General features: G+C 37.3%; 1 protein-coding gene across 3 annotated transcripts in view; it reads left to right on the top strand.

Annotated features, from left to right (window-relative positions):
* The window catches only part of PRKG1 (protein kinase cGMP-dependent 1), a 1,343,672-nt gene that overhangs the window by 986,089 nt on the left and 331,771 nt on the right, over positions 1 to 25,812 (top strand). For all 3 annotated transcript variants that reach the window (XM_032607772.1, XM_032607771.1, XM_032607770.1), the window contains exon 5: positions 21,293 to 21,356. In XM_032607772.1, the coding sequence (XP_032463663.1) occupies positions 21,293 to 21,356 (64 nt within the window). The remainder of the gene's footprint in view (positions 1 to 21,292; positions 21,357 to 25,812) is intronic.

The following is a 25,812-nucleotide window of genomic DNA, read 5'->3' as shown; positions in this document are numbered from 1 at the left end:
ATGATTACTTCTTTCATAAGACTTAATCACATTTTAAATTATCTGTTATTTATCCATCTCTGTAACCTCTCTAAACTGGAAGGTGTGAAATGCATCTTTTGTTTTTTCTTCTGATTTCTCAAAACCTTGCATAGTACCTTAAAGGCTGTGTCATCACATGCATAGTTAGTTCCCAGAATAAGACTTCCTAATATGTATTTTAAAGCCACAGTTCTTCACAAAGGGAGACAGGACCAAATATTTACTCTTTGACAAGGTATTTGTAAGTATTGAACATATGTGAAGATTGCCATCATAAGCCATAGTCTTTTTTAAAACATTAACTTTTGGCGCTAATCTAACCCATTTAGGAATCCAACAAATAGGATTTTTAGAATTTATACATGTACATTTTATTTTCCCTAAGATTTTTTCTTAAAGCAGATTTTTTAGGGCCAATAAATTTCCAATACATTTTTATGTGAGATAGCTTGGGGTGTCATGTCAACATGCTCACTTTGGATTAGTCATTGGAGACAGGACTTGAGGTTCAGATCACAGTCTGAAGTTGGAGGAGAGTTAGCCAATAATAGTATGCATTTGGCCAAAGCCAATAATAGTATGCATTTTGCCAAAGCACTGCTTAGTTGGGTCATCAGCAATCAAAGAGCTTACTGGCAACTGCTGACAACAAGGTTAGATTAGTCTGAAGTACCGGTAATACAAATTCCACATAAGAAAAAGTAAAACGTCTCATCTTCCAGCAAGCTGTATTCTGACACGTCAACCCAAAACATTTCTGCTCCTTCTGTCCAGGCTTTCACAATTTTTGTCATTTGTAGCCTTACATCTCAAATCACTGGGACTTGCATAGGCTGATGATAGAAACAGCTTCACTTTTTGAAAGCCGCTAGCTTCCTCCATAGTGGCCTCACCCTAGAGCAGGAGAAACATGTAATACAGAGGGTGATGTTGTCAAGCTTACAGTTAACTTTCTAAGGTCTGCTAGTTAAGCAATCTAAGATTTTGGCAGATGAACCCCCCAGTACTGGTTGTTTGAGCTGCAGCTCTGGGATTGAGTACAAGTTCTGCCACTTAGACCCAGAGAGGTAATGTTATTTGGGAGAGGTCTTAAAGGGTTCTGTCTTCTCATGTGCATAATATGGATAATGAAAGAACATAATAATTATTGAATAATGAAGTAACTTTGTTCACATAAAATTCTGTTATCTCCATTTCATTGACGTGAAAACAGACTCAGTTTAACTTATTCATAGTCACATAGTTACTAAGCAATGTGGCTGGGATTTAAATCAATATAAAAATTGTGAATTAATTAAATCAATATAAAAATTGTGAATATTAAAGGTATATGGCCATATCTTAAAAAAAAATACCATTAAACTTGAATGAACATTTAACACTGTCTTATGGGCCACTCACATTTATGATTGTAGTTAAAAAAACAAACCTAAACTTCGGTGATCACAAAAAGATGTGAAGGCTGAACTAAATTTATTAAATGCTTAAAGATGATAAAATATAATGGCACTTTAATTGCCATTATAAAGTGAGAGTGATCTGAATTTTTTTCCTCCAATAATTGCTTTTCTTTATGTGCTCAGTGCTGTGTTGTGTATCTTCCAGTCCAGACAGAGGTTCATAGGGCCCTCCACCCAACGTCTATTCTCATCTTTCATATTAGTCTATCCTAATTCCTATATTTTCTATCCAAAGTCTGTCCTGTGGATTATGACATTTGTCCTCAGAAATCAAAATGTGAAGCTGAAAAGATAATATACTAATCCATCATTGCTTATAGATATTCTAGGATAAATTAATTTGTCAGATTATACAGTCCTTTGCCTAACTGCAAAAACCTCCTACATGGTATTTGTTCAATTAGCCATATGATAAATGGAGGAAATGTGCATCAATTTAAGACTAAGCTGTGTTATTAAGGTTGGCTGAAAATTAATATGAATGATAACCAAAGAAGCATATATCACTGTATAAATTGTATTAAATCCTTTTTGATAGAAGGTGAGTTCTATGAATTAAATTCAATAATGCTTATAAAGCAGTGAACAGAATGCCTAGATCATACTAAGTGCTTAATAGATGTTAGTGATCGTTATTACTGTTAAAGTAACTAAGAAAAGCACTTGACGTCCAAATGCTTGATACGTAGAATTATTATCACTATTACAATTACTATTTTTCTTAAGGTATCCATTTCTCAGTGTGTTGGCTAGAGGTTTCACAGGTTTTAGAATCTCTACTTGAGTTTAATTTGCAAAAGTAAAGCATTGTCGTTTAATAAGTCCCCCTTTTTCTTACATATCACCATTGCCAGACATTTTGCTCTCTTTCGTACAATGTAGTATGATCATGGGAAATTCATATTACTGTTTCCTGTGTCTGATTCCTTTGTGTGATGCGTGACTTACAATTGAGTGTATCTAAACTAGTCGCTGAGACATTGCTAGACCTGGATGTCCAAAAACCTGGGTAAGGCAGAGCACCTGCTGGCAGAGCATTTCTTCAAATCATGGGGCCACTGGTTGCAAACTCCACTCTTAACTATGATATATATAAAGTCACTTAAAATATGAGTGATAATTACTAACAATAAGTAGTTACTGTGTGCATTTTCTGTGCTGAATCTTACCTAAGGGGGATTTAACATAGGTTATATCATTAATCCCAGTTCTACCATCTAATTCTAGGTAAACTCTGTAACTAAAGCAAACCTCTTAAATGTCAGGGATTTGATTCTTTCATTGACTCTCTTGAGCCTTAATAGCAAACCTGTTTGTCAAGGGTTCCACTAAATTGCTAAAGTTTTCTGAAAATTTATTTTCCACATTCTTATGCTTTCTAAAATTTTACTCTAAAATCAAAGAAGAAAATCTCTTGGTAAAGAACAGATTTAGGAGTAATAGGATGAAATAAAAACAGAAAACAATTTTGCTTGAATTCCAGGAAAAGGTACTTATCAAACAGTTGTGTTCAAAAGTATTTCCCAAGGGAAAATGCAGATGCTTCTTGTTTGAAGGATTCAAAATGATATTGGAGGACAAGAATTCATATCAAGAATTAATATATTAATATATGCTCTACAGAGTGACCCTCAAACTCTGTTCTGTCTTTATTTTTTTTTTTTTAATTTAAAAAAAAATTTTTTTTTTTCTTGTGGTACGTGGGCCTCTCACTGTTGCAGCCTCTCCCGTTGCGGAGCACAGGCTCCGGACGCACAGGCTCAGCGGCCATGGCCCACGGGCGTAGCCGCTCCGCGGCATGTGGGATCTTCCCAGACCGGGGCATGAACCCGTGTCCTCTGCATCGGCAGGAGGACTCTCAACCACTGTGCCACCAGGGAAGCCCTGTTCTATCTTTAGATTGTATACTTCTATATGAAGGTTTTTATTTACTGAATTAACTTTCTTTGAATCTATATTTCCAAGTCAACATAGAAAAATATTTTTGAATATTGAATAAGATCTTTGACTATGTGACCTGAATTGAATATTCCATTCCTCACATTTGATTAGAACTGTTATCTCAAGGTCAGATATTCTTGGACTGATTTTGAAAGGTAAAGGCTTTCATTCAACAAACTTTAAGCATCTGTCACTTGTCAGGTATTAAGCTGAAGGAGCTGACTCTGTACCTGACCTCAGGATGCTAATAGACAGGGATAGCAAACTTGCCCTTAAAGGGCCAAATAGTCAATATTTTAGCTTGCAGGCCATACAGTCTCTATTGCAGCTACTCAACTCTTCAGTTATATCTTGAAAGCAGCCATAGACAATCTGTAAACCAGTGAGCATGACTTTCTTCCATGAAAATTTGATTTACAGACAAAGATGGTGAGCCAGTAGGTTTTAGTTTGCTGATCTAGAGTGAGGCAGATAAACAAACTGACAATCACAATACTGTAATAGGTCCGACAGACATAGACACAAAGGACCTCAGGAGCACATTCAAAAGGCATCTTCTAGACTCTGCCTTTGTTATGTGTCTGTGCAGAGTCTACAGTTTGCTGGGAAGGAGAGTAGGGAGACAGTAGAGATTATCAATCAAGGCTTTTCAAAGAAGATTATGGCTGGATTCCGTCCTAAAAATATGGAGCAATTCACTCACAGGCCATGCTAACTTTTCCTGCATGTTAAACGTAAGGACTATTGTGAGTTTTGTCATCTTAATATGAGTCAATGATTCTAAAGGATGCAGCATGGAACTCTAGTTCCTCATCAAGTTAATAGATAATCCTGAATAAGTTTGCAAAATACTCTTTCTTGTCTAATAAGTTTGCAAAATACTATTTCTTGTGTCTCTGTGGTCAGCTTCTCAACTTTTTTCAAGATGAAGGTGCTGATAAATCCTGTAGTAAAGAAAAAAAATCTTAATTTTCAATGACCCCAAATTTCCTTATTTGTCCATGGAACCCTCCTTTTGGTGTGGAATGCCTATTAATATATTTGATAAACAGTGCTTTGAGTAATGTGACTTTGGAAACTGCCATAAACAAAGAATGAAGAGTCCTAGGTCCCATTTGTCTACTTGTAGACAGCTAGGTTCCAGAATCACTTTAAACAGATGGTCCTTCTGTGTTCAAGTTACTGGGCAACAGACATCCATGAAGCCACAGGGAAATGGAAGCTTGAGTAAGTACTCAGTTACCCGGGGTTTTGAGATTTCAGGCAGAACAGTTAGTGAACTCACTTGGTGAATTGGGAAAATAATGATATTATAGAGTGATGGTTCTAATCTTGGGGCAGTATCAGTCCTGGAGGATGTCTGCTTATCACAATGACAGGACTACTACCGGTATGAATGGGAGATGTAGTACATAGGACATCCCTGCACAGTGAAGGTGCCCAGGTGCCAGTGGAGGCCCGTGGACAAACACTGCTGTAGAGAGGCTTAGCCTATGGGGCCAGGGCATCACTCGTCCCAAGGTTCAAAAGATTGGGTAGGGGGCTTCCCTGGTGGCGCAGTGTCTTGAGGGTCCGCCTGCTGATGCAGGGGACACGGGTTCGTGCCCTGGTCCGGGAAGATCCCACATGCCATGGAGTGGCTGGGCCCGTGGGCCATGGCTGCTGAGCCTGCGCGTCCGGAGCCTGTGCTCCGCAACGGGAGAGGCCACAACAGTGAGAGGCCCGTATACCGCAAAAAAAAAAAAAAGATTGGGTAGGAAATCTGGGCAGAACCTTTTAGGCTGATTATCATTAGTGTGGCATTACATATTTAAAATGGCATCGTTTGTCATAATCTTTTTTTTTTTTTTTTTAGTTTTAACAATCATGTATGATTTGCTTAACTCTATAAAAACCCATCCAATTTTATATTTGCTCAGGCACAGGCTCTTGTAAGATTTACAGAGCAAAGGTCAGGTACAGTATGATCTTCTGAACTAGCCAGTGTTAGAATAAGCATTTCAGAGGTAATTTCATAAAGTATGTTATTAGCGCCTCACCTCAAGGTCATTTTGACAGGAGCACCAGAGTAACCTTAGGTCTGATTTTGAAACTGGCTCTTCAGTGGGTTCTTTGAAAAAGCTACTCTAATACTTTTTAAAGTAGATTCAGTCAATAAATAACTTTCTTTTCTGAATTCTTCTTGAGTAAATTGCCTCAAGGAAATATTCCTGTGGTTTCCTGAAAAATATCAAGCAGAAGATCCCTTGCAAAGACTAGGGTTGCTTAATAAAGGAACATTTTTTAAAAATATAAGAAGTGGCCCTCCGTATGGGTTGATGCAGCCCCTGCCAGGGCAGGCTGAGAGGCATACAGAGAGTAGTTGGGGCTGAGTTTCACCCATCCCCCATGCAGGTGCCTCGTACAGGGTGCAAACTGCACATCTCCTCATAGTGACCTTGGATCAAAACCACTATTGCCTTATTGTGTTTGGCTTTATTACATATATTCCTTCAGTTTGCATGCTTTTGAGTACCTACTACATGACACACTCTATGCTGTGTAGTATCCTACAAGCTAAATTATATGTCCCTTTGAGTGTTTACTCCATGGCAGAGCTTCTTTGCTAAGTGCTTCATACTTATTAATACTTTGCTCCAGGAGCTAGGTTTTGTTTTCATTTCCTGACTAAGGAAGATGAACTTCTTGGCTTTCAAGGACTTGCCCATAGTTACATAGCTAGGAAGTAGAGGCACTGGGATTCAAAATCATCTTTTTTTTTTCCTTCCTCTGATTCTAAAATCCATGCTATTAGTTACTAAACTGTAGGGCTTTCAAAGAATTTATACATTGTTGGGAGGAGGCAAATATGTTAACACATGGTTACAGTACAGGTGTAGGTGCTATTTGAGCAAAATACCTACTTAGAGAAAGAAAGTTGCCAGGGACCATTTCCCAGAAGAGGTTGTCCCTGAGCTGAATCTTAAAGAAGTTTACATAAACATGGGATTCAAAGACTAATAAATCAAAACCAATCAAAACCAATGTGTGTGTGAAAAGGGTGGTTGTAGTGGATGGTGCTTGCACAGGGAATCAGGGACCTGCAAATAAAGGGATTTGGAGGACAGTTTATTCAAGTATAAATTATTGAAATATTTCCACCTATATTATCCCTTTTCCAGGCAGGTTCATAGACTTTGCATTTTTGGTTATTTATTTTTTGGCTGCGGTGGGTCTTCGTCGCTGCATGCGGGCTTTCTCTAGTTGCGGTGAGCTGGGGCTACTCCTCGTTGCAGTGCATGGGCTTCTCGTTGCAGTGGCTTCTCTTGTTGTGGGGCACGGGCTCTAGGCACACAGGCTTCAGTAGTTGTGGCACATGGGCTCAGTAGTTGTGGCTCACAGGCTCTAGAGCACAGGCTCAGTAGTTGTGGCACATAGGCTTAGTTGCTCCGCAGGATCTTCCCGGACCAGGGGTCAAACCCATGTCCCCTGCATCGGCAGGCGGATTCTTAACCACTGTGCCACCACTCTTTGCATTTTTGATTTGATTTTTTGCTCAGCCTTAGAATCTTCCAGAAGATAAGATACTTCCTATCTATTTTTAAAGCCTAACTTCATATAAAGAGATTACAAAGAATTTCTGGAGTCAAAAGAGAAAGAGGAGGATCTTGGATATATTTTTCCAAGAGTGGGTTTCTCAGCATGGACGTGCCTAAGGAGGCTGAGGGGAAGCGCCAGAGTTCCCAGCTTGACCAAAGGCTCCCTTCCTCCTCTGTGGGCAAAAAACCAGAGAGACATTGGACTTCAAGGGTTCTTTGTGACCTTAATAGCAGAGAGGTTAGAGACTTTATTCCCCACCTTCTAGGCATGATATGACCCCTGGGTTTAGGTATGACCTTGAAGAAGGGCTAAACAATGAACGTGATTAAATATCTCACTGAAAAATAAGGGCTGATACTCCAAATCAAATATAATTTCCTTTAAAAAAAATGAAGAAATAGATATTTCTGTCACTCTTGAGTCTTCACTAAGATTCATTTGATGCGTTAGAAAGTTTGTTTTAATTATTAAAGGGGATTAATAATGACATTTAGAACAAGAAAAAATACATATTATTGTGGTGGCTGCAAATGTTTATTGAATGTTTCCTATGTGCCAGGCACCTTCTTTCATGTCTACTGTTTAGCTTATTTCTGCCAAAACCCTATGTGGCAGGTGGTATCGTCCCCTTTTGAAAGCTAAGGAGGCTGAGACCTAGTGAAGTTAGCTTACTTGCCAAAAGCGCAGCTGATAATTAGTAGCAGAGCCTAATTCAACCTGTTCCCTTTCATTCTAAAGTTCATATGCTTAATCACTATAAAGTCTTCCTGGATAAGGAGTTTATATTTTATCACATAGATAGGAAAATTATACCTCACGTCTCCATAATGATTTGTTTTACCTAAAGTATTTTCACACGCAAGAAAAACGATTCTTCTAATTCTTAGAATCTGGTGAAAGATAATAGGTAGCTATTTAAGGGTTGGAGCCATTGTGATAAGGGCTAAATGTTGCTGATAGAAAATGAATCTGACAGTGACGTGTAAAGTATATTGGGGTGGGACACAAGGAAGGGGGTGGGGAAAGAAGACCAGTTTTAAGACTTGCATAACAGAACGAACCAAGATCTGTGCCAAACGATTCAATTAAGGGATAAAAGTATGTTGAAGGCAGAAAACCTTTTGCTGAGCTCACTAAGGGGAAAGATTAGATAGTTGTAAGATTATGAAGGACCCTTACTTTAATTCTTCATCAATAGAAATTGATTTCTTTGGTAAGCCAGATATTTCTGCTTTTATTCAATTGGCATGAACTGTAGGACGCCTTAAATGAACAATACGTGTCAATATTTTTGGCATTAAACTGGGTACAAGGCTGATTTCTCATGACAGAGTAAAAAGGCAACTGTTTTCCAAATGCTACCCAAAGGTAATTAATAGAACTCTGTATGTTCTGCTGTAGGTTGAGGACATTGCTGAGCTATTTCCAGACTTACGTTTGTTCAAGAGATATCTTATAAATATGGGGCTACATCTGATGCTCTCTGGCTATATTTAAAAACTAAGACCTTCTGATAAAATCAAACCCTTTGCTACTACATAGGTTTAAAAAAAACTTGCTTTCAATATAAAATATACTTGAACTGTTTTTATAGATTCCGTCCAACTGTAAAGAGTCATGCTTGTCTCCCCTCTTTCTCTCTCATCCCACATTTAGTCTTCCAGGAAATGCCACTTCTACTCCCAAAATATAGCAGAACTCAACCACTTCTCACCACCTCTGTTAATTCTACTCTTTCCAAATCTCATGTGGGTTTTTTTTATTGATGTTGACTGTATTAAGAGTTAAAAATGAGTATATTTTAAAATACTTATTTACTAAGTCATTAAAAAACATCAAAATATACATAAATTAGATACAGCACTGTGGAGACAGGCAGTTTCTTACAACACTAAATATACTCCTGTATGATGCAGTGAAAAAAAATTAATCAATTAAAAAAATGTGTGTAGATTCATGGCAATCCTACCAAATAACTGATTTTATCTTGTGGGTTGTACATAGGCACTTGTTTTCAAAGTCTTTCATTCACAGTATTATAAGTTTTTGTTTGTTGATTTGTCTCCTTATTCAGCATGGCACTTTTTCTTTTTCGCTATAATTTCTTCCTCTATTAAGAGAGGTGAATACCAGGATACATATTTGTAACTGAGCTTTGTATTGCGTTGTAAATACCTCTGCATTGTTTTTTGTTCTTGGCGTCTTATCACATGCCCATTCATAGACGTTCCACAGTTCTATGGGAAATGTGGGTTCAACTCTATACCTTTGAGGCCCTCAGCCTCTTTCTCCTCCAATGTAGTGTTAAAAAAAAAAGTGGCAAAAAAATACATGTTAAGCTATTTTTTTTTTTTTTTTTTGCAGTACACGGGCCTCTCACTGTTGTGGCCTCTCCCGTTGCGGAGCACAGGCTCCGGACGTGCAGGCTGAGCGGCCATGGCTCACAGGCCTAGCCTCTCCGCTGCATGTGGGATCTTCCCGGACTGGGGCACGAACCCATGTCCCCTGCATCGGCAGGCAGACTCCCAACCACTGCGCCACCAGGGAAGCCCATGTTAAGCTATTTTTAATGAAAATAACTATTTTGCAAAACGAACCAAAAAACTTAGTGAAAAGAGAAACTTGAGTTTACATTTTTGCAAATCTGTCAATATCTAGCTTAGAAGACAGCAGATTCTCATATCTGCTTCAATATTATTCAGTCTGTTGGATTTCTGTTGTTTTTGTTGAAGTATGTGAAAAAATCAACCTCACAAAGATATGGAGCAGAAAAAGGGGAAGAGTATGTTAATGGCCTTTTCAGATAATTGTGGACATTCTTATTTGACACTATGCCAAAACCCAACAAAGGGTAGTTAATTACAGGTTAGTTGCAGTGTGGAATCTGAAACCATATCAATGAACTTTTCTTACTTTATTACATTAAAATCCATTATTGATCTTGTACTTCAAATAGATCTTTCCCCTGCATGATCTTGTAACATCATGCCTTAGTCATCTGGAAAATACTGGTGTAGAAATTACAAAATTTACAATATCAAAAGAATCACATTTGTTAATATCAGCACTTGCCAATGATCTCATCAGAAAGTCTTCAATTATTAAAAAGCTGTTAAGCTCACAGTGGCAGATAAAAGTTTTCTGAAATTTTAACTTGCATTTGAAAATTTGAATTTTATCATTGGCAACAAATGCTGTCTGTTATTTCCCTTAAAGTGTCAGGCTCACTTTGTTCTTTTTTGAAAAGTTATCTGCCAGATACTCAAGTCCGAATAGCCACAGTTTGTGGTTATTGCCAAGTAAAAAATGATGTTCCATGAAAAAAGTGACTAATTCAGCTTGCAACTCCAACAATTATGAGTGATTTTCCTTGAGAAAACCTTGTACTTCAGGAAGCAGCAGAAGTGCTTTATGTGTGCTTGCCATTTGTCACACATGATATTAAAAAGATGTGTAGTCAAGGGTTAAACTTTACTACAGTTAGTAACTTAGTGTTTCATCAAAATATTTTAAAGTAAAACTGGAATTTTACTTTATTTTTACTGTGAGATTTTGGTAAGAATATAATGACAACTAGTATACTTTATTGTTACTGCCTTAATTTGTGTAGAGGGGCCACTGTTCCTTTTACACCATCAGTGCAACATAGTCGGTCCATGATAAACCTAGATTTGAAAAGTTAATTCCATACCAAATAGCTCAGTACCATTTGTGTTTGTTGCCAAGCATTCATATACAATCTTGTCTTTTTTGATGATTAGTTGATTCTGCTACCAGATGAATACAAGCCAAAGAGCAAGTCCCGCCATGACTGTAGATTAATCCATTTGTAAGGCAGAAGTACAATTCTGTGGACAAGATTTTCATCCGTTTTTGTGTCTGCAACAAAGTCATTAATTTGGCAAGGTACTGTATCTTTGGAAAGAGGCAGTGAAATGATTTCTTTAACTGATTTCTCCAGCAGGCAGTCAGCAAAGTCAGCTCTACAAGGCTTTTTTTTTTCTTTCACCTATTGTGTGGCTTCCCTAGTCAATGCAATATGGTAACTGTCAGATGCTTCATTTACTTTTCATTGCTACTTTGAAAAGATGTACAAAACAATTTTTGGCTTTTAAAAACTTCATCATGTCTAGAGGGCAGACAGCAGAAGCACTACAATTCTGCAGCCTGTGGAAGGAAAACCACATTCACAGAAAGACAGACAAAATGAAAAGGCAGAGGTCTTTGTACCAGATGAAGGAACAAGATAAAACCCCAGTAAAACAACTAAATGAAGTGGAGATAGGCAACCTCCCAGAAGAGGAATTCAGAATAATGATAGTGAAGATGATCCAGGACCTCGGAAAAAGAATGGAGGCAAAGATCGAGAAGATGCAAGAAATGTTTAACAAAGACCTAGAAGAATTAAAGAACAAACACCTAGAAGAATTAAAGAACAAACAATCAGAGATGAACAATACAGTAACTGAAATGAAAACTACACTAGAAGGAACCAATAGCAGAATAACTGAGGCAGAAGAACAGATAAGTGACCTGGAAGACAGAATAGTGGAGTTCACTGCTGTGGAACAGAGTAAAGAAAAAAGAATGAAAAGAAATGAAGACAACCTAAGAGACCTCTGGGACAACATTCACATTATAGGGGTCCCAGAAGGAGAAGAGAGAGAAAAGGGACCCGAGAAAATATTTCAAGAGATTATAGTTGAAAACTCCCTAACATGGGAAAGGAAAGAGCCACCGAAGTCCAGGAAGCGCAGAGAGTCCCAGGCAGGTTAAACCCAAGGAGAAACACACTGAGACACATAGTAATCAAATTGACAAAAATTAGAGACAAAGAAAAATTATTGAAAACAGCAAGGGAAAAGCAACAAATAACATACAAGGGAGCTCCCATAAGTATAATAGCTGATTTCAGCAGAAACTCTACAAGCCAGAAGGGAGTGGCATGATATATTTAAAGCGATGAAAGGGAAGAACCTACAACCAAGATTACTCTACCCGGCAAGGATCTCTTCAGATTCAATGGAGAAATCAAAAGCTTTACAGACAAGCAAAAGCTAAGATAATTCAGCACCACCAAACCAGCTCTACAACAAATGCTGAAGGAACTTCTCTAAGTAGGAAACACGAGAAGAAAAGGACCTACAAAAAGAAACCTATAACAGTTAAGAAAATGGTAATAGGAACATACATATCGATAATTGCCTTAAACGTGAATGGATTAAATGCTCCAACCAAAAGACACAGGTTGGCTGAATGGATACAAAAACAAGACCCATATATATGCTGTCTACAAGAGACCCACTTCAGACCTAGGGATACATACTGAAAGTGAGGGGATGGAAAAAGATATTCCATGCAAATGGAAATCAAAAGAAAGCTGGAGTAGCAATTCTCATATCAGACAAAATAGACTTTAAAATAAAGACTATCACAAGAGACAAAGAAGGCCACTACATAATGATCAAGGGATCAATCCAAGACGAAGATATAACAGTTATAAATATATATGCACCCAACATAAGAACACCTCAATACATAAGGCAACTGCTAACAGCTATAAAAGAGGAAATCGGCAGTAACACAATAATAGTAGGGGACTTTAACACCTCACTTACATCAATGGACAGATGATCCAGACTGAAAATTAATAAGGAAACACAAGCTTTAAATGACACAGTAGACCAGATAGATTTAACTGATATTTATAGGACATTCCATCCAAAGAGAGCAATTACACTTTCTTCTCAAGGGCACACGGAACATTCTCCAGGATAGATCACATCTTGGGTCACAAATGAAGCCTTGGTAAATTAAAGAAAATTGAAATCATATCAAGAGTCTTTTCTGACCACAGTGCTCTGAGATTATAGATCAATAATAGGGGAAAAAAAGTAACAAACACAAACACATGGAAGCTAAACAATACGTTACTAAATACCAAGAGATCACTGAAGAAATCAAAGAGAAAATCAAAAAATACCTAGAGACAAATGATAATGAAAACACAACGATCCAAAACCTATGGCATGCAGCAAAAGCAGTTCTAAGAGGGAAGTTTATAGGTATACAAGCCTACCTCAAGAAACAAGAAAAATCTCAAACAATCTAACCTTACACATAAAGGAACTAAAGAAAGAAGAGCAAACAAAATCCAAAATTAGTAGAAGGAAAGAAATCATAAGGTCAGAGCAGAAATAAATGCAATAGAAACAAAGAAAACAAGAGCAAAGATGAATAAAGCTAAGAGCTGGTTCTTTGAGAAGATAAACAAAATTTTTAAATCTTTAGCCAGACTCATCAAGAAAAAGAGGGAGAGGACTCAAATCACTAAAACTAGAAATGAAAAAGGAGAAGTTAAAACAGACACTGCAGAAATGCAAAGCATCCTAAGAGACTACTACAAGCCAATAAAATGGACAACTTGGAAGAAATGGATTAATTCTCAGAAAGGTATAAACTTCCGAGACCGAACCAGGAAGAAACAGAAAATGTGAACAGACAAATCACAAGTAACAAAATTGACACTGTGATTAAAATTCTTCCAACAAACAAAAATCCAGGACAGACGGCTTCACAGGTGAAATCTATCAAACATTTAGAGAAGAGCTAACACCCATCATTCTCAAACTCTTCCAAAATATTGCAGAGGAAGGAACACTCCCAAACTCATTCTATGAGCCACCATCACCCTGATACCAAAATCAGACAAAGATAGTACAAAAAAAGAAAGTTACAGGCCAATATCACTGATGAATATAGATGCACAAATCCTCAGCAACATCCCAGCAAACAGAATCAAACAACACCTTAAAAGGATCATACACCATGATCAAATGGGATCTATCCCAGGGATGCAAGGATTCTTCAATATACGCAAATCAATGTGATATACCATATTAACAAACTGAAGAAGAAAAACCATGTGATTATCTCAATAGATGCAGAAAAAGCTTTTGACAAAATTCAATGCCCATTTATGATTAAAAACTGTCCAGAAAGTGGGCATAGTGGGAACCTTTCTCAACATAATAAAAACCATATGTGACAAACCCACAGCAAACATCATTCTCAATGGTGAAAAACAAAGCATTTCCTCTAAGATCAGGAACAAGACAAGAATGTCCATTCTCGCCACTGTTATTCAACGTAGTTTTGGAAGTCCTAGCCATGGCAATCAGAGAAGAAAAAGAAATAAAAGGAATACAAATTGGAAAAGAAGTAAAATTGTCAGTGTTTGCAGGTGACGTGATACTATACATAGAGAATCCTAAAGATGCCACCAGAAACACAGAAATCTCTTGCATTCCTACACACTAACTATGAAAGATCAGAAAGAGAAATTAAGGGAACAATCCCATTCACCATTGCAACAAAAAGTATAAAATATCTAGGAATAAACCTACCTAAGGAGGTGAAAGGCCTATACTCCGGAAACTGTAAGTCACTGATGAAAGGAATCAAAGATGACACAAACAGATGGAGAGATATACCATGTTCTTGGATTGGAAGAATCAGTATTGTGAAAATGAGTATACTACCCAAAGCAATCTACAGATTCAGTGCAATCCCTATCAAATTACCAGTGGCTTTTTTTTTTTTACAGAACTAGAATAAAAAACCTTAAAATTTGTATGGAAACACAAAAGACCCTGAATAGCCAAAGCAGTCTTGAGGGAAAAAAACGGAGCTGGAGGAATCAGACTCCCTGACTTCAGACTATGCTACAAAGGTGTAATTATCAAGACAATATGGTACTGGCACAAAAACAGAAGTATAGATCAGTAGAACAGGATAGAGAGCCCAGAGATAAACCCATGCACCTATGGTCAACTAATCTATTACAGAGGAGGCAAGGATATACAGTGGAGAAAAGAGAGTCTCTTCAATAAGTGGTGCTGGGAGAACTGGACAGCTACATGTAAAAGAATGAAATTAGAACATTCCCTAATACCATACACAAAAATAAACTCAAAATGGATTAGACAGCTAAATATAAGACCAGACACTGTAAAACTCTTAGAGGAAAACATAGGAAGAACACTCTTTGCCATAAATCACAGCAAGATCTTTTTTGATCCACCTCCTAGAGTAATGGAAATAAAACCAAAATAAACAAATGGGACCTAATGAAACTTAAAAGCTTTGGCACAGCAAAGGAAACTACAAACAAGGTGAAAAGACAACCCTCAGAATGGGAGAAAATATTTCCAAACGAATCAATGGATGAAGGATTAATCTCCAAAATATATAAACAGCTCATGCAGCTCAATATTAAAACAAACAACCCAATCAAAAAATGGGCAGAAGACCTGAACAGACATTTCTCCAAAGAAGACATACAGATGGCCAAGAGGCACATGAAAAGCTGCTCAACATCACTAATTATTAGAGAAATGCAAATCAAAACTACAATGAGGCATCATCTCACACCAATTAGCATGGACATCATCAGAAAATCTACGAACAACAAATGCTGGAGAGGGTGTGGAGAAAAGGGAACCCTCTTGCACTGTTGGTGGGAATGTAAACTGATACAGCCACTTTGGAGAACAGTATGGAGGTTCCTTAAAAAAATAAAAATTGAATTAGCCTATGACCCAGCAATCCTACTCCTGGGCATATACCTAGAGCAAACAATAATTCAAAAAGACACAGGCACCCCAATATTCATTGCAGCACTATTTACAATAGACAGGTCATGGAAGCAACCTAGATGCCCATCATCAGATGAAGAAGATGTGGTACATATATACAATGGAATAATACTCAGCCATAAAAAGGAATAAACTGGGTCATTTTCAGAGATGTGGATGGATCTAGAGACTGTCCTACACAGTGAAGCAGTTCAGAAAGCGAAAAACAAATATCATATATTAATGCACATATGTGGAATCTAGAAAAATGGTACAGATGAACTGGTTTGCAAGGCAGAAATAGAGACAGAGATGTGGAGGACAGTAGTATGGACACCAAGGGGGGAAAGTGGCGGCAGGGGGTTTGTAGTGGTGGGATGAATTGGGAGATTGGGGTTGACATATACACACTAATATGTATAAAATAGATAACTAAGAAGAACGTGCTGTATAAAAAAATAAATAAAATTTTAAAAAGAATTAAAAAATAATTTCATCATGTCTACATGAAAAAATCCAATTTCTTTTCCTTTAAATTTTGAATGATTGGGTGCAAAATGGTATCATAACTTGGATAATAGTATTTTTATACTGTTCTGGTGTATAGGACAATAAGGTAAGTTATTATCATCTATAATGCTGAAGGAAAGTTAGAGTTTGTCACATTTTTCTTTCTTATTTAGAGTGTCTCCACATTTCTTTGGACTAGATTTATCCCATCCATGAATCAGAAAATTCTTTGATTGTGTCCTTTTCATATTTCTTGGTGTCTTTAGATTTAGAAATTGGCAGCTATGGCTTGAGAATATGTCTTTTAATCTCCCCTCTCAAAGTAAATCTATCCGTAAAAATAAGATAGTATAATAAAGTTTCTTTTATTAGATTCTTAATAGTTATTATGAAATTCTAAAATTACAAGTTTTAGATAAATTTTTTAAAGTTAGATATATTTTTGAAAAACTACAAAATTATTATTGCAACACATGATATCCAAATGTATTTACTTGTAAATTTTTCCACTTAAGGAAAAGAAAAGCTTCACAAGTTCAAAAGGACAATTTATTGGATAAGGTTACAGAGATTATAGCAGGTAGCTGAAAACTAACTAGTAAGAGCACAGTAGAAGCATTGCAATAATATTGAATTAATTTCTGTAAACAGCACGCTTATCATAAACCTACTCCTACCTTAAAAAATTCTAGAACACACAGGAACGTTTAAGCATACATCCATTAACTATCAAAGTAATGATGTCATATAGCCTCTGGAGGAGTCTATTGTATGGTACACATGTGAAAGAATATGAGTAAAAATGGCAAATTACAACTTAGACTATTTGTTTTGACTTCAGGGTTCTTCTTGAAAGGATCCTGGGGAGTCTTCTTTTTTTTTCTTTCTTCTATTAGCTGTTATTTTCATATGGTAGGTTACCAAAAATAAAATTACTAAGACAAATTCAGAATGTGGGACATCCAATAAGACAGTTGTCCCTGTCTCTTCAAAAAATCAGTGTAATGGGGAGAAAGGTAGGAGGTTGGGGAATAAGAGACTAGAGAAGCAGAATAGCCCAAAGCAGTATGTGGATTTTTACTGGATCCTGGTTTGAAAAGAAAAAGACAATAAAGAAATTTTTGAACAATAGGTAATATTTGACATGGAATATAGTTATTAGATGATATTATGGAGTTGAGTGAATTTTTCTTACGATAATGCTATAGTTATTTAAAAATATTTTCTTATTTTTAGATCTGTGTGCTTAAATATTAGAGGTAAAATTTCATGATATCTACAACTTAGTTTCAGATTTTCATGAAAAAATATCTATAAATCTATTTATCAATATGCATGTAAAAATTAGGTGGATCGAAGGTAAATAAAGCAAAGATGGCACGATGTTAACAGTTGCTAATCTAGGTGATGGGGGTACAGGGGATTCTTGAGCTATTCTTTCAGCCTTTCCATTTATTTGACATTTTTCATTGCAAAAAGTTGGTTAATAGGGCTTCCCTGGTGGCGCAGTGGTTGGGAGTCCGCCTGCCGATGCAGGGGACCCGGGTTCGTGCCCCGGTCCGGGAAGATCCCACATGCTGCGGAGCGGCTGGGCCCGTGAGCCGTGGCCGCTGAGCCTGCGCGTCCGGAGCCTGTGCTCCGCAACGGGAGAGGCCACAGCAGTGAGAGGCCCGCCTACCGCAAAAAAAAAAAAAAAAAAAAAAAAAAAAAAAAGTTGGTTAATAAACGAAGTCACTGAATCAAAGGATGTTAATATTATTGCATAATTTCTAAATCATTAACAGAATATGGCATGGTTTTAAAACTTACATGAGGCATTTTTAGATAATTCTACTGTGAAGTGTGTAGCTCAGCAAATGATTAGCCTCATAGTCATTCAGATGGAAATTTTTATCCTCTCTTTATCAGTACTGAGTGTTGTGACCTCAGGCAAACTCTCAAGATCCCAGTTGTTTTAGCTGTAAAATGGATGATAGTAATAATGGTTCTTTGATAAAGCTGTTTAAAAATAAGATATATTATCTGTAAAACCCTTAGTCCAGTGCCTGGAAAATAGAAAGCATTCAAATCTCATCTTCTATTATTGTCATGACAAATTCCAAGTCCTTACTTTATTCAACCAGAAAATCCAATGGGAAAGCTCCACACATTAAATCATCTCTATTATATTACAGTCAAGTGCATTTTGTAACTTCAGACCTACTGCAAGTCCTAAGGGAACAAAAATGTTTTAATAGATCCATAAGAATTACTTGTAATTAGCATGTAAGTTGTTATGAGTTCTTCCCCCTGCCCCTCCCCAATAAGTGAAAATGCTCTTTACTGTTTAAACATTTTATGGAAGTTCATCCTTATAATTATTTTGCCTTAAGTTTTCTAAATCCTAGACAACTTCATCTTGAGTTATCACATGTACACACTAGTGAAGTTTTAATTAATATCTTTTGATGTATTGGGAAAAATTCAAACAAATTTCATGGGTAGAATTTTAAGCTTATGAATATCCTCAATTGTTTTATTCTTGGTGTTCAAGCTATCAGTGGACTGATAAGTTCTCTCATGTAATTAATTTCTGAGAATTATCTAGTGTTTAGAGAAATGAAGATCTTAAGATTTTAAAGATGGCTACAAAAGTGTTTCCAGTATAATTTATAAAAGTGAAGACACTTATTTTCTGTTAATTGATTTCCATTTTGTTAAATGTGAAAGTGCTTGAATTGTTATGAAGAATTCTTTAGAGTGTTTCTTCTCTAAAATCATCCTTAATTTTTATTGGTAATAAATGCTGCTGAACGTTTTGAGGCATTTTAAATTGTAAAAGATCATGATATATATACAATGGAATATTATTGTATAACATGCAATAATATATTAGAAGGAAACCCCATTTGCATTTTGCACAACATGGGTGGAACTTGAGGGCATTATGCTAAGTGAAATAAGCCAGACAGAGAAAGACAGATATTGCATGGTATCACTTATATGTGGAATCTAAATAAGAAGTTAAACTCATAGAAACAGAATAGAACAGTGGTTGTCAGGGACTGGGGAATAGGGGAAATGGGTTACAAACTATTGTAACCTATAGTTGATAACACTGTATTGTATAGTTGAAATTTGCAAAGAGTAGAGCTCAAAGATCTCAAACGTACACAGAAGAATAAATATGTGAGGTGATGGATGTGTTAATTAACTAGGTTAACTGGATGGGAGGAATCTTCACAATGTACACTTTAAATATCTTATAATTTTGTCAGTTATACCTCAGTAAAGCTGAAAAAATAAAAAATAACTAAGTAAAATTGTAAAAGAGAATTAATTAAAATGCGCCCCCTAAAACTTAATGTCTTTGTTTTCTTTAGTGAGTTATGTGGTCAAGCAAATGCTAATTTTTTTTTCTCATGAATAAGAATGCTCATGAAAATGAAAGTTTTGTAGAGTGGCTTGACATAGACTTAGCATAGAAGTAATGGGGCTGTCTAAAGAAAGCAGCCAGTTACAATAAAATGAGAAAAACTCAGTTGTAGTTTGTGTTTTCCATAAATACCCCCGGGGATAGAAACATTCTAATTATTCTTGTATCTCAGAAGAAACTGAAATACAGCTCATTAAAAGAACAAGAAAGGGCTAAATTTTTCTACCTGCTAGTAGCTCATGGAAACAGCTTCCTCTATCTTCCTGTCTCTTTCTGTGATGTGTTCCATTCAGCTGCTGAAATAGACTGCCTTCTGGAAATTAAAACCCGCGTGGCTCAGACCACAGCAATAAATCTGGTGAAACATGGTCCTGGGTGAAATATTACACTTCTACATAAAAGCTTAGGATTTTATCAATAGGCTTTACACTAAGTAATGGGAATCAGAGTGACAAATTAACAGTAAAACTTTCATGCTTATATCCAAACATTATGTTATGGCTTCTTTCATTACATTATTCTAATCAAGCCAGAACTGTTTTTCTATAGCAACAAACCTGAAACAAGTCTCATCCAACTCAACTAACTCATTTAAATAACTTTGCTCCATGGCAATTTATCTAAAGATCAAGTTTACTGAACAATCGATCTGTAAGTCAGATATCATACATACATATTTTCACTCATTTATAGTCTTTTCTCTATTCAAGCATTGAGATAAGATTAAATAAGAATTTAGTTCCACATCCCAGTTAGATTTTCCAGTGGAGTAGATTTTCAAGAATTTTATGTTGATGAGTTTTTTTTTTTCCTTTTAAAGTCAGCATTATCCATATAAAATAAGTTCCTTTGGTTTGTGTATTCAACATCATTTAGTATTTCCATATGCTGGTCAGTGAGTTTCCTTAATAAGAGGATGAGAAGACATTATTTCAGTGTCTACTATGAGTCTGACTCTTTTCTCCATTCTATATGATCTGATCCCTATAACTGTCCTAGGAAGCATTTGTATGTCTGTGCTTTCATAACTTTATTCAACACATGCTCTTGAGTTGTTATTAGTAAATCACTGAAAATACAGGGGCCGAGCAAGACAGATATGGTACCAGTCTTATTTTTGTGGAGTTTGATTTTAGCAGTGAAGATGCCCAGTAACAAATATCTGATTAATTATCTAATTATAGTTGCAGGAAGGGATAAAAGAGATCATAAATAGGAGGACCTGATCTAGCTGGGAGAGGCTGGGGAGAGTAGGAAGTTTCCAGTGTTGTTGAATGAATGCTTGCAGGCCTGAATGTATCATCAATCCAGCTGAGTCCTGAAAAATGGGTAGCAGCTGGCCTGTAGAAAAGTGTGTGTGTGTGTGTGTGTGTGTGTGTGTGTGTGTAGGGGGACCTAGAGAAGGTGACGGAATTGGAAGGAATTTGGTGAGAGCAGGCTGATAAGGGAGAGAGTGGTTTCTCTCAATTATAGCTGAGGCATCCAAGGTCACACAGAGAAATATAAATGGGATTTGAACTTGGTTCTGTCCAATCTCCAATTCTTTCTAGTACATCATGCCTTTTCCCTGTTAGTCATCAAATTATGCTTAAATTATTACTTTGATCTCTTCATTGGTAGATTCTTTGTCATGAAATCCTTTTGTATTTTCTTTCAGATGCGTTGCTGTTTTATTTATAAAAATGAGTTGCTGTGCATGCCTTCAACATCATCTCTGTCTTGTTTTTCAGTGTGCCAACATTCCAGAGCCTTCCTGAAGAGATACTCAGTAAGCTTGCTGACGTCCTTGAAGAGGTAATTGTTTTTAGCCCTTGACCTTTTTGAGATGGGACTCAGCCCATCACAGCTGTGCAATAAGTCACAAACTGCAGAGAGCCCTTTTAAATTTTTTTGAGCACTGACATGAGCTATATATTTGGCTTCAAAGAACAAGCAGCTCAGTATATCCGACATTTATACACAGTTAGAAATGTGCAAATCATTGTAACTATAGAGGGAGAAAAACTTTTCGCTCTGGCAAACATATTGTTACTTTGACTTCCAAGAATGGGAGACTGCGTATTTATCTCTTGTTTCAGTTGGTGTAAAGCAAGATTGTAATAATTGCTACTCTGAAGCTTCAGATTAGCAAATTTATAACAGGAATTAGCAGTTGGGTACATACTTTATTAGCATATGAGCATATTTTACACACGTAATTGTATGCCTGAACGTGAAAGTGTCACTGTTACTTACTTTTCACAGAATCTATAAAGCATAAGAAATATTGAAGCAGGAAAAAGAGAGGAGGTTTATACAAGCAGTGTCTTGAGTGAACACAAGGGGATAGGGTCCCTAGTGCCTATAGAGACAGAGAAGGCAGAGTATCTGGGCACATATGCAGATGGGGATGGGGACTGATGGAGTGGTTGGCACTCTGCCAAACCTGTTCTCATATCTTCTATTTTCTCTGTAATCTAGAAAGCAAGGTCATCAACTGAGGATGAGGATGGGGTAGAGGTCTGAGAGGTTTGAAGACAGAGGAGAAGGTATGAGAAAAATAGAAGAGGGAATAGACTAAGAAGACACAGTATGACTGACAGTCACCATTCAGGCCCTGTTTGATGTTACCAATCCCTAATCTCAGTTAAACAGGCAAAAAGAGTTCATTCAAGATGTGCGATAGGAGAGAGCGATCAAACTCCACTCTGCTGGGCCAAAAGGTGGGAGGATTTTTAAGCACTGGAGTGAGCTGGTGGAAAAGTACTCCAGTAGGGGTGTTACCAGAAAGTAGGTTCTTGTCTCAGAAAGAATTCAGAGATAAGATGGAGCTCAAGAAAGCAAAGTGAGGATTTATTAAGCAATAGTAAGCTCTCAAGGGGAGAGCTGGCAGACTCAGGTCAACAGCCACCCTGAGTTTCTTTGGCAAGCTGGTTATATGGGGCGTGAAAGTGATTGGGGGGAATATTCATTGAGGAGGGAGGGGTTTGGGCTCGTATTCACTGATTTTCATCCCGGCTCCACCTTCCCGAGGGGAGGAGGGATTTTTGTCCTTATTTAGTCTTGATTGGAAGTGTCATGGTGTCAGTGCATGATGGGAAATTCTTATCTACAAGGTTAATTTTATTGTAATGAGGGTGTAATGGACAAAAAGTTACATGAATGTCGGAGATTCTTGCCTTTTCCCGCCTTCCTTTGTCTCCAGGACCTCTGTTGTTCACAAGATGTATGGTTTCCTGCCACGTGGCCCACGCCCCCCTTTCTTTGCTCTTATCTCGCTATCTACCTTTTCCAGCAGTGGTTCTCCAGTAGGGAGGAGGTTGGTCAATGTGACTAGTTCATCTGTGCTTGCTGATTGCCCCTTCTGGAAGTTAGGCTCCTATCCACCCATAGAGACTGGGAGATAGAGGCACTATCTTCTTGATTACTTTTCTAAGGAATGGCTCCTAGGTCTTTGAGAAAGACATTCCTGACCTGTAAAACAAAGGGTGCCAACAGCCTGGAAGATTTGCATCTCAAACAGGCAAATTAAGAATTTACAGTTGAAAACTTTCTAAAGTAAATGCTCCAAGAAAAGGGAGATCAGGAGCCTAGTGTCAGAAAGAAGGCTGTCTAAAGTTTAGTCAAAGTGACGGAACCGTTAAGTCTGTCTTGGTTACCAGCCCATTTATATGTTTTTTCAGCCCCATTTGTTTGCCTGGATTCAAGTTCCAAGTAGACAGAGAATGGGATTTAACCGGGATTGGTATTTTGCCAGGAAAAGATGAGTGGTTGAAAGAGGGAATAGGGAGTTGTGGATGCATGTGAAGGAAGGATTGTAGTGACTGAACCTGGAATTTCGATTGTGCAAGAAGGGGAGCAAGGGCCACTGAGTGACTGTGGGATCAATGGATTTTAGTCTCAGGAGGCTGAAGAATTTTTGGAGTTGTGCTATAATAGAGAGAAACTGGAAAGATACTGAAAACGTTTTTGTCTCTAGGTACTAACTATATACCAGTAATTTATATGATCCATAGAACTTCAAAGGTTTATATCCACAAATTCTTAGTTTGAGTCTTATCACAGTGAGCTTTCCTAGGATTTATTGGTCTCCCTCATCTTATATGGGAACACATAGTAAAGCAGAAGTCACATTTGATTCCTATGTTCAAGTATAAAAGATTCATGAGCAAAAATACTGGCTGCATTTCTCTCTGAATGTGCCAACCACTGTACTTGCAACCTCTTTAAATGTAAAACTGCTTTTCCAAGTTCTTTTGTTTTTTGCTTTCCTTGTTGAGTATACTGAAGAACTCTCTGATGACCTTTTTCTTTTTCTTTTCACAAAATGAACTAAAGTACAAATTTACTGGCCCCAATCAAGCCCGTCCAAAATAAAATAAAATCCCATGAAATCCTTTAATCATTTTCTTTCTTTTCCACAGCTGTGGAAGCATTTGCTATGTTTTGCGAAACAATAGCCATAGCTCTATAAATAACTCTGACCAAAGAAATATTTTAGTATTTTATGTCAGATTTTCTAATCAGAAGACGCCTTCATTTGTGTTACACGAGCCACAGTACAGTCTATAGCAAAGCTGCATGAAAATAGAAACACATGGGGCTTCCCTGGTGGCGCAGCGGTTGAGAGTCCGCCTGCCGATGCAGGGGATACGGGTTCGTGCCCCGGTCCGGGAAGATCCCGCATGCCGCGGAGCGGCTGGGCCCGTGAGCCATGGCCGCTGAGCCTGCGCGTCCGGAGCCTGTGCTCCACAACGGGAGAGGCCACAACAGTGAGAGGCCCGCGTAAAAGAAAATAGAAACACATGATTAAGTGCCCACACATTTGTTTTGTTTTGTTTTTTTTTAACATCTTTATTGGGGTATAATTGCTTTACAATGGTGTGTTAGTTTCTGCTTTATAACAAAGTGAATCAGCTATACATATACATGTGCTCCCATGTGTCTTCCCTCTTGCGTCTCCCTCCCTCCCCACACATTTGTTTTGAAGACATACACAAATGAAGTAAACAGACAAAATATGAGGTAGACATATGAATATACTAACCAGTGCATGAAAGTGTTCAACTCAAGTTGAATAAACAAGCGCAATGAGAAATTAGATTAAATTATGTATGAGATAGAGTGAAGCAAATTTGGAAGAACAAAAGCAATACCAATGTCACATAACATTAAAGGGAAATTTGCTTGCATAATAAATGAGCTTTTTTTCCTACAGCATCTACAAGAAAATGAAAGAATCCCAGATTATTTTGAAAAGAAGACAGTGTAATCGTTGCATTTAACAAAGAACTTTACAGCCCTGTTTGTTTAACAAATATTTATGGAGCATCTGCCACTTGCCAGTAATTATTCCAAACTCTGGGGATTCAGGGCCTTGTCCTCCCAAATCATATGTTCCATTGGAAAGTACAGATGAGAATTAAGGAAAATAGCATCAAAATGGCATCAAGTGAGATGGCCACACTGTATTGGTGTGGGGATCTGGGGAAGACCTCTCTGGGGAAGGTGGTATTTAAGCTGAGATCGAAATGCATATATGGGATGCCATGTGTACAGGGCAGAGGGAAGAGAAGGCATAAGGTCCTAAACTAGGAATGAGTCTTCTGTCCTTAAGGAACAGAAAAAAGGTTTATAGTAGGGTGAGATGAGGCTAGAGAAAATAGGCGAGGCCAGATGGCAGACGGCTTTGCCAGTTATGGTAAGGAGTTGTGATAAGGTTTTTGTTCTCAGTGCAGTGGGAAGATTTTGAGGGTTCTAAGCCATAAAAATGACATTATCTGGGTTATATTTTAATGATATTTCTCTGTGAGAAGAATGGATTATAGAGGGACAGACCAATTATTTAGATAAAATAGCCCAGGTGAGGTTAGATGTTTGTATGTTGATTTACTTTCTTATGAACTATTTCATTCCTTGTATTCATTATGAAGCAATACTTCCAGCATAAGGGAGAAAAAAAATTAAAGAATAGGGACAAGGTAGTCAAGGACTGAGAGAGAAAAAGAAATTTAAGCAGACAGAAAGAGGAATGAACATAATGTTATTGGTAAAGTGATTTAGGAGGGTACATGTGACTGGAGGACAAATAAATGATGCTTGGAGCATCCTATTTTAAAGCTGAAAGAGAAACCATTATATAAGTCATTTCTGCCATTGCCCATCCCACTCCCACTTACCCCCTTCCATAATCTAGTGTAGATGTACCCATTTATGTGTTCTTGTTTATGAGATCATAAAACAGAAACAAATATCCTTATTCTTAGTGTAG

The sequence above is a fragment of the Phocoena sinus genome, chromosome 16 (genome assembly GCF_008692025.1).
Source record: "Phocoena sinus isolate mPhoSin1 chromosome 16, mPhoSin1.pri, whole genome shotgun sequence".
Taxonomy (NCBI): domain Eukaryota; kingdom Metazoa; phylum Chordata; class Mammalia; order Artiodactyla; family Phocoenidae; genus Phocoena; species Phocoena sinus.
Note: the sequence above shows the minus strand (reverse complement) of the source record. Positions and strands in the feature narration are given on the sequence as shown.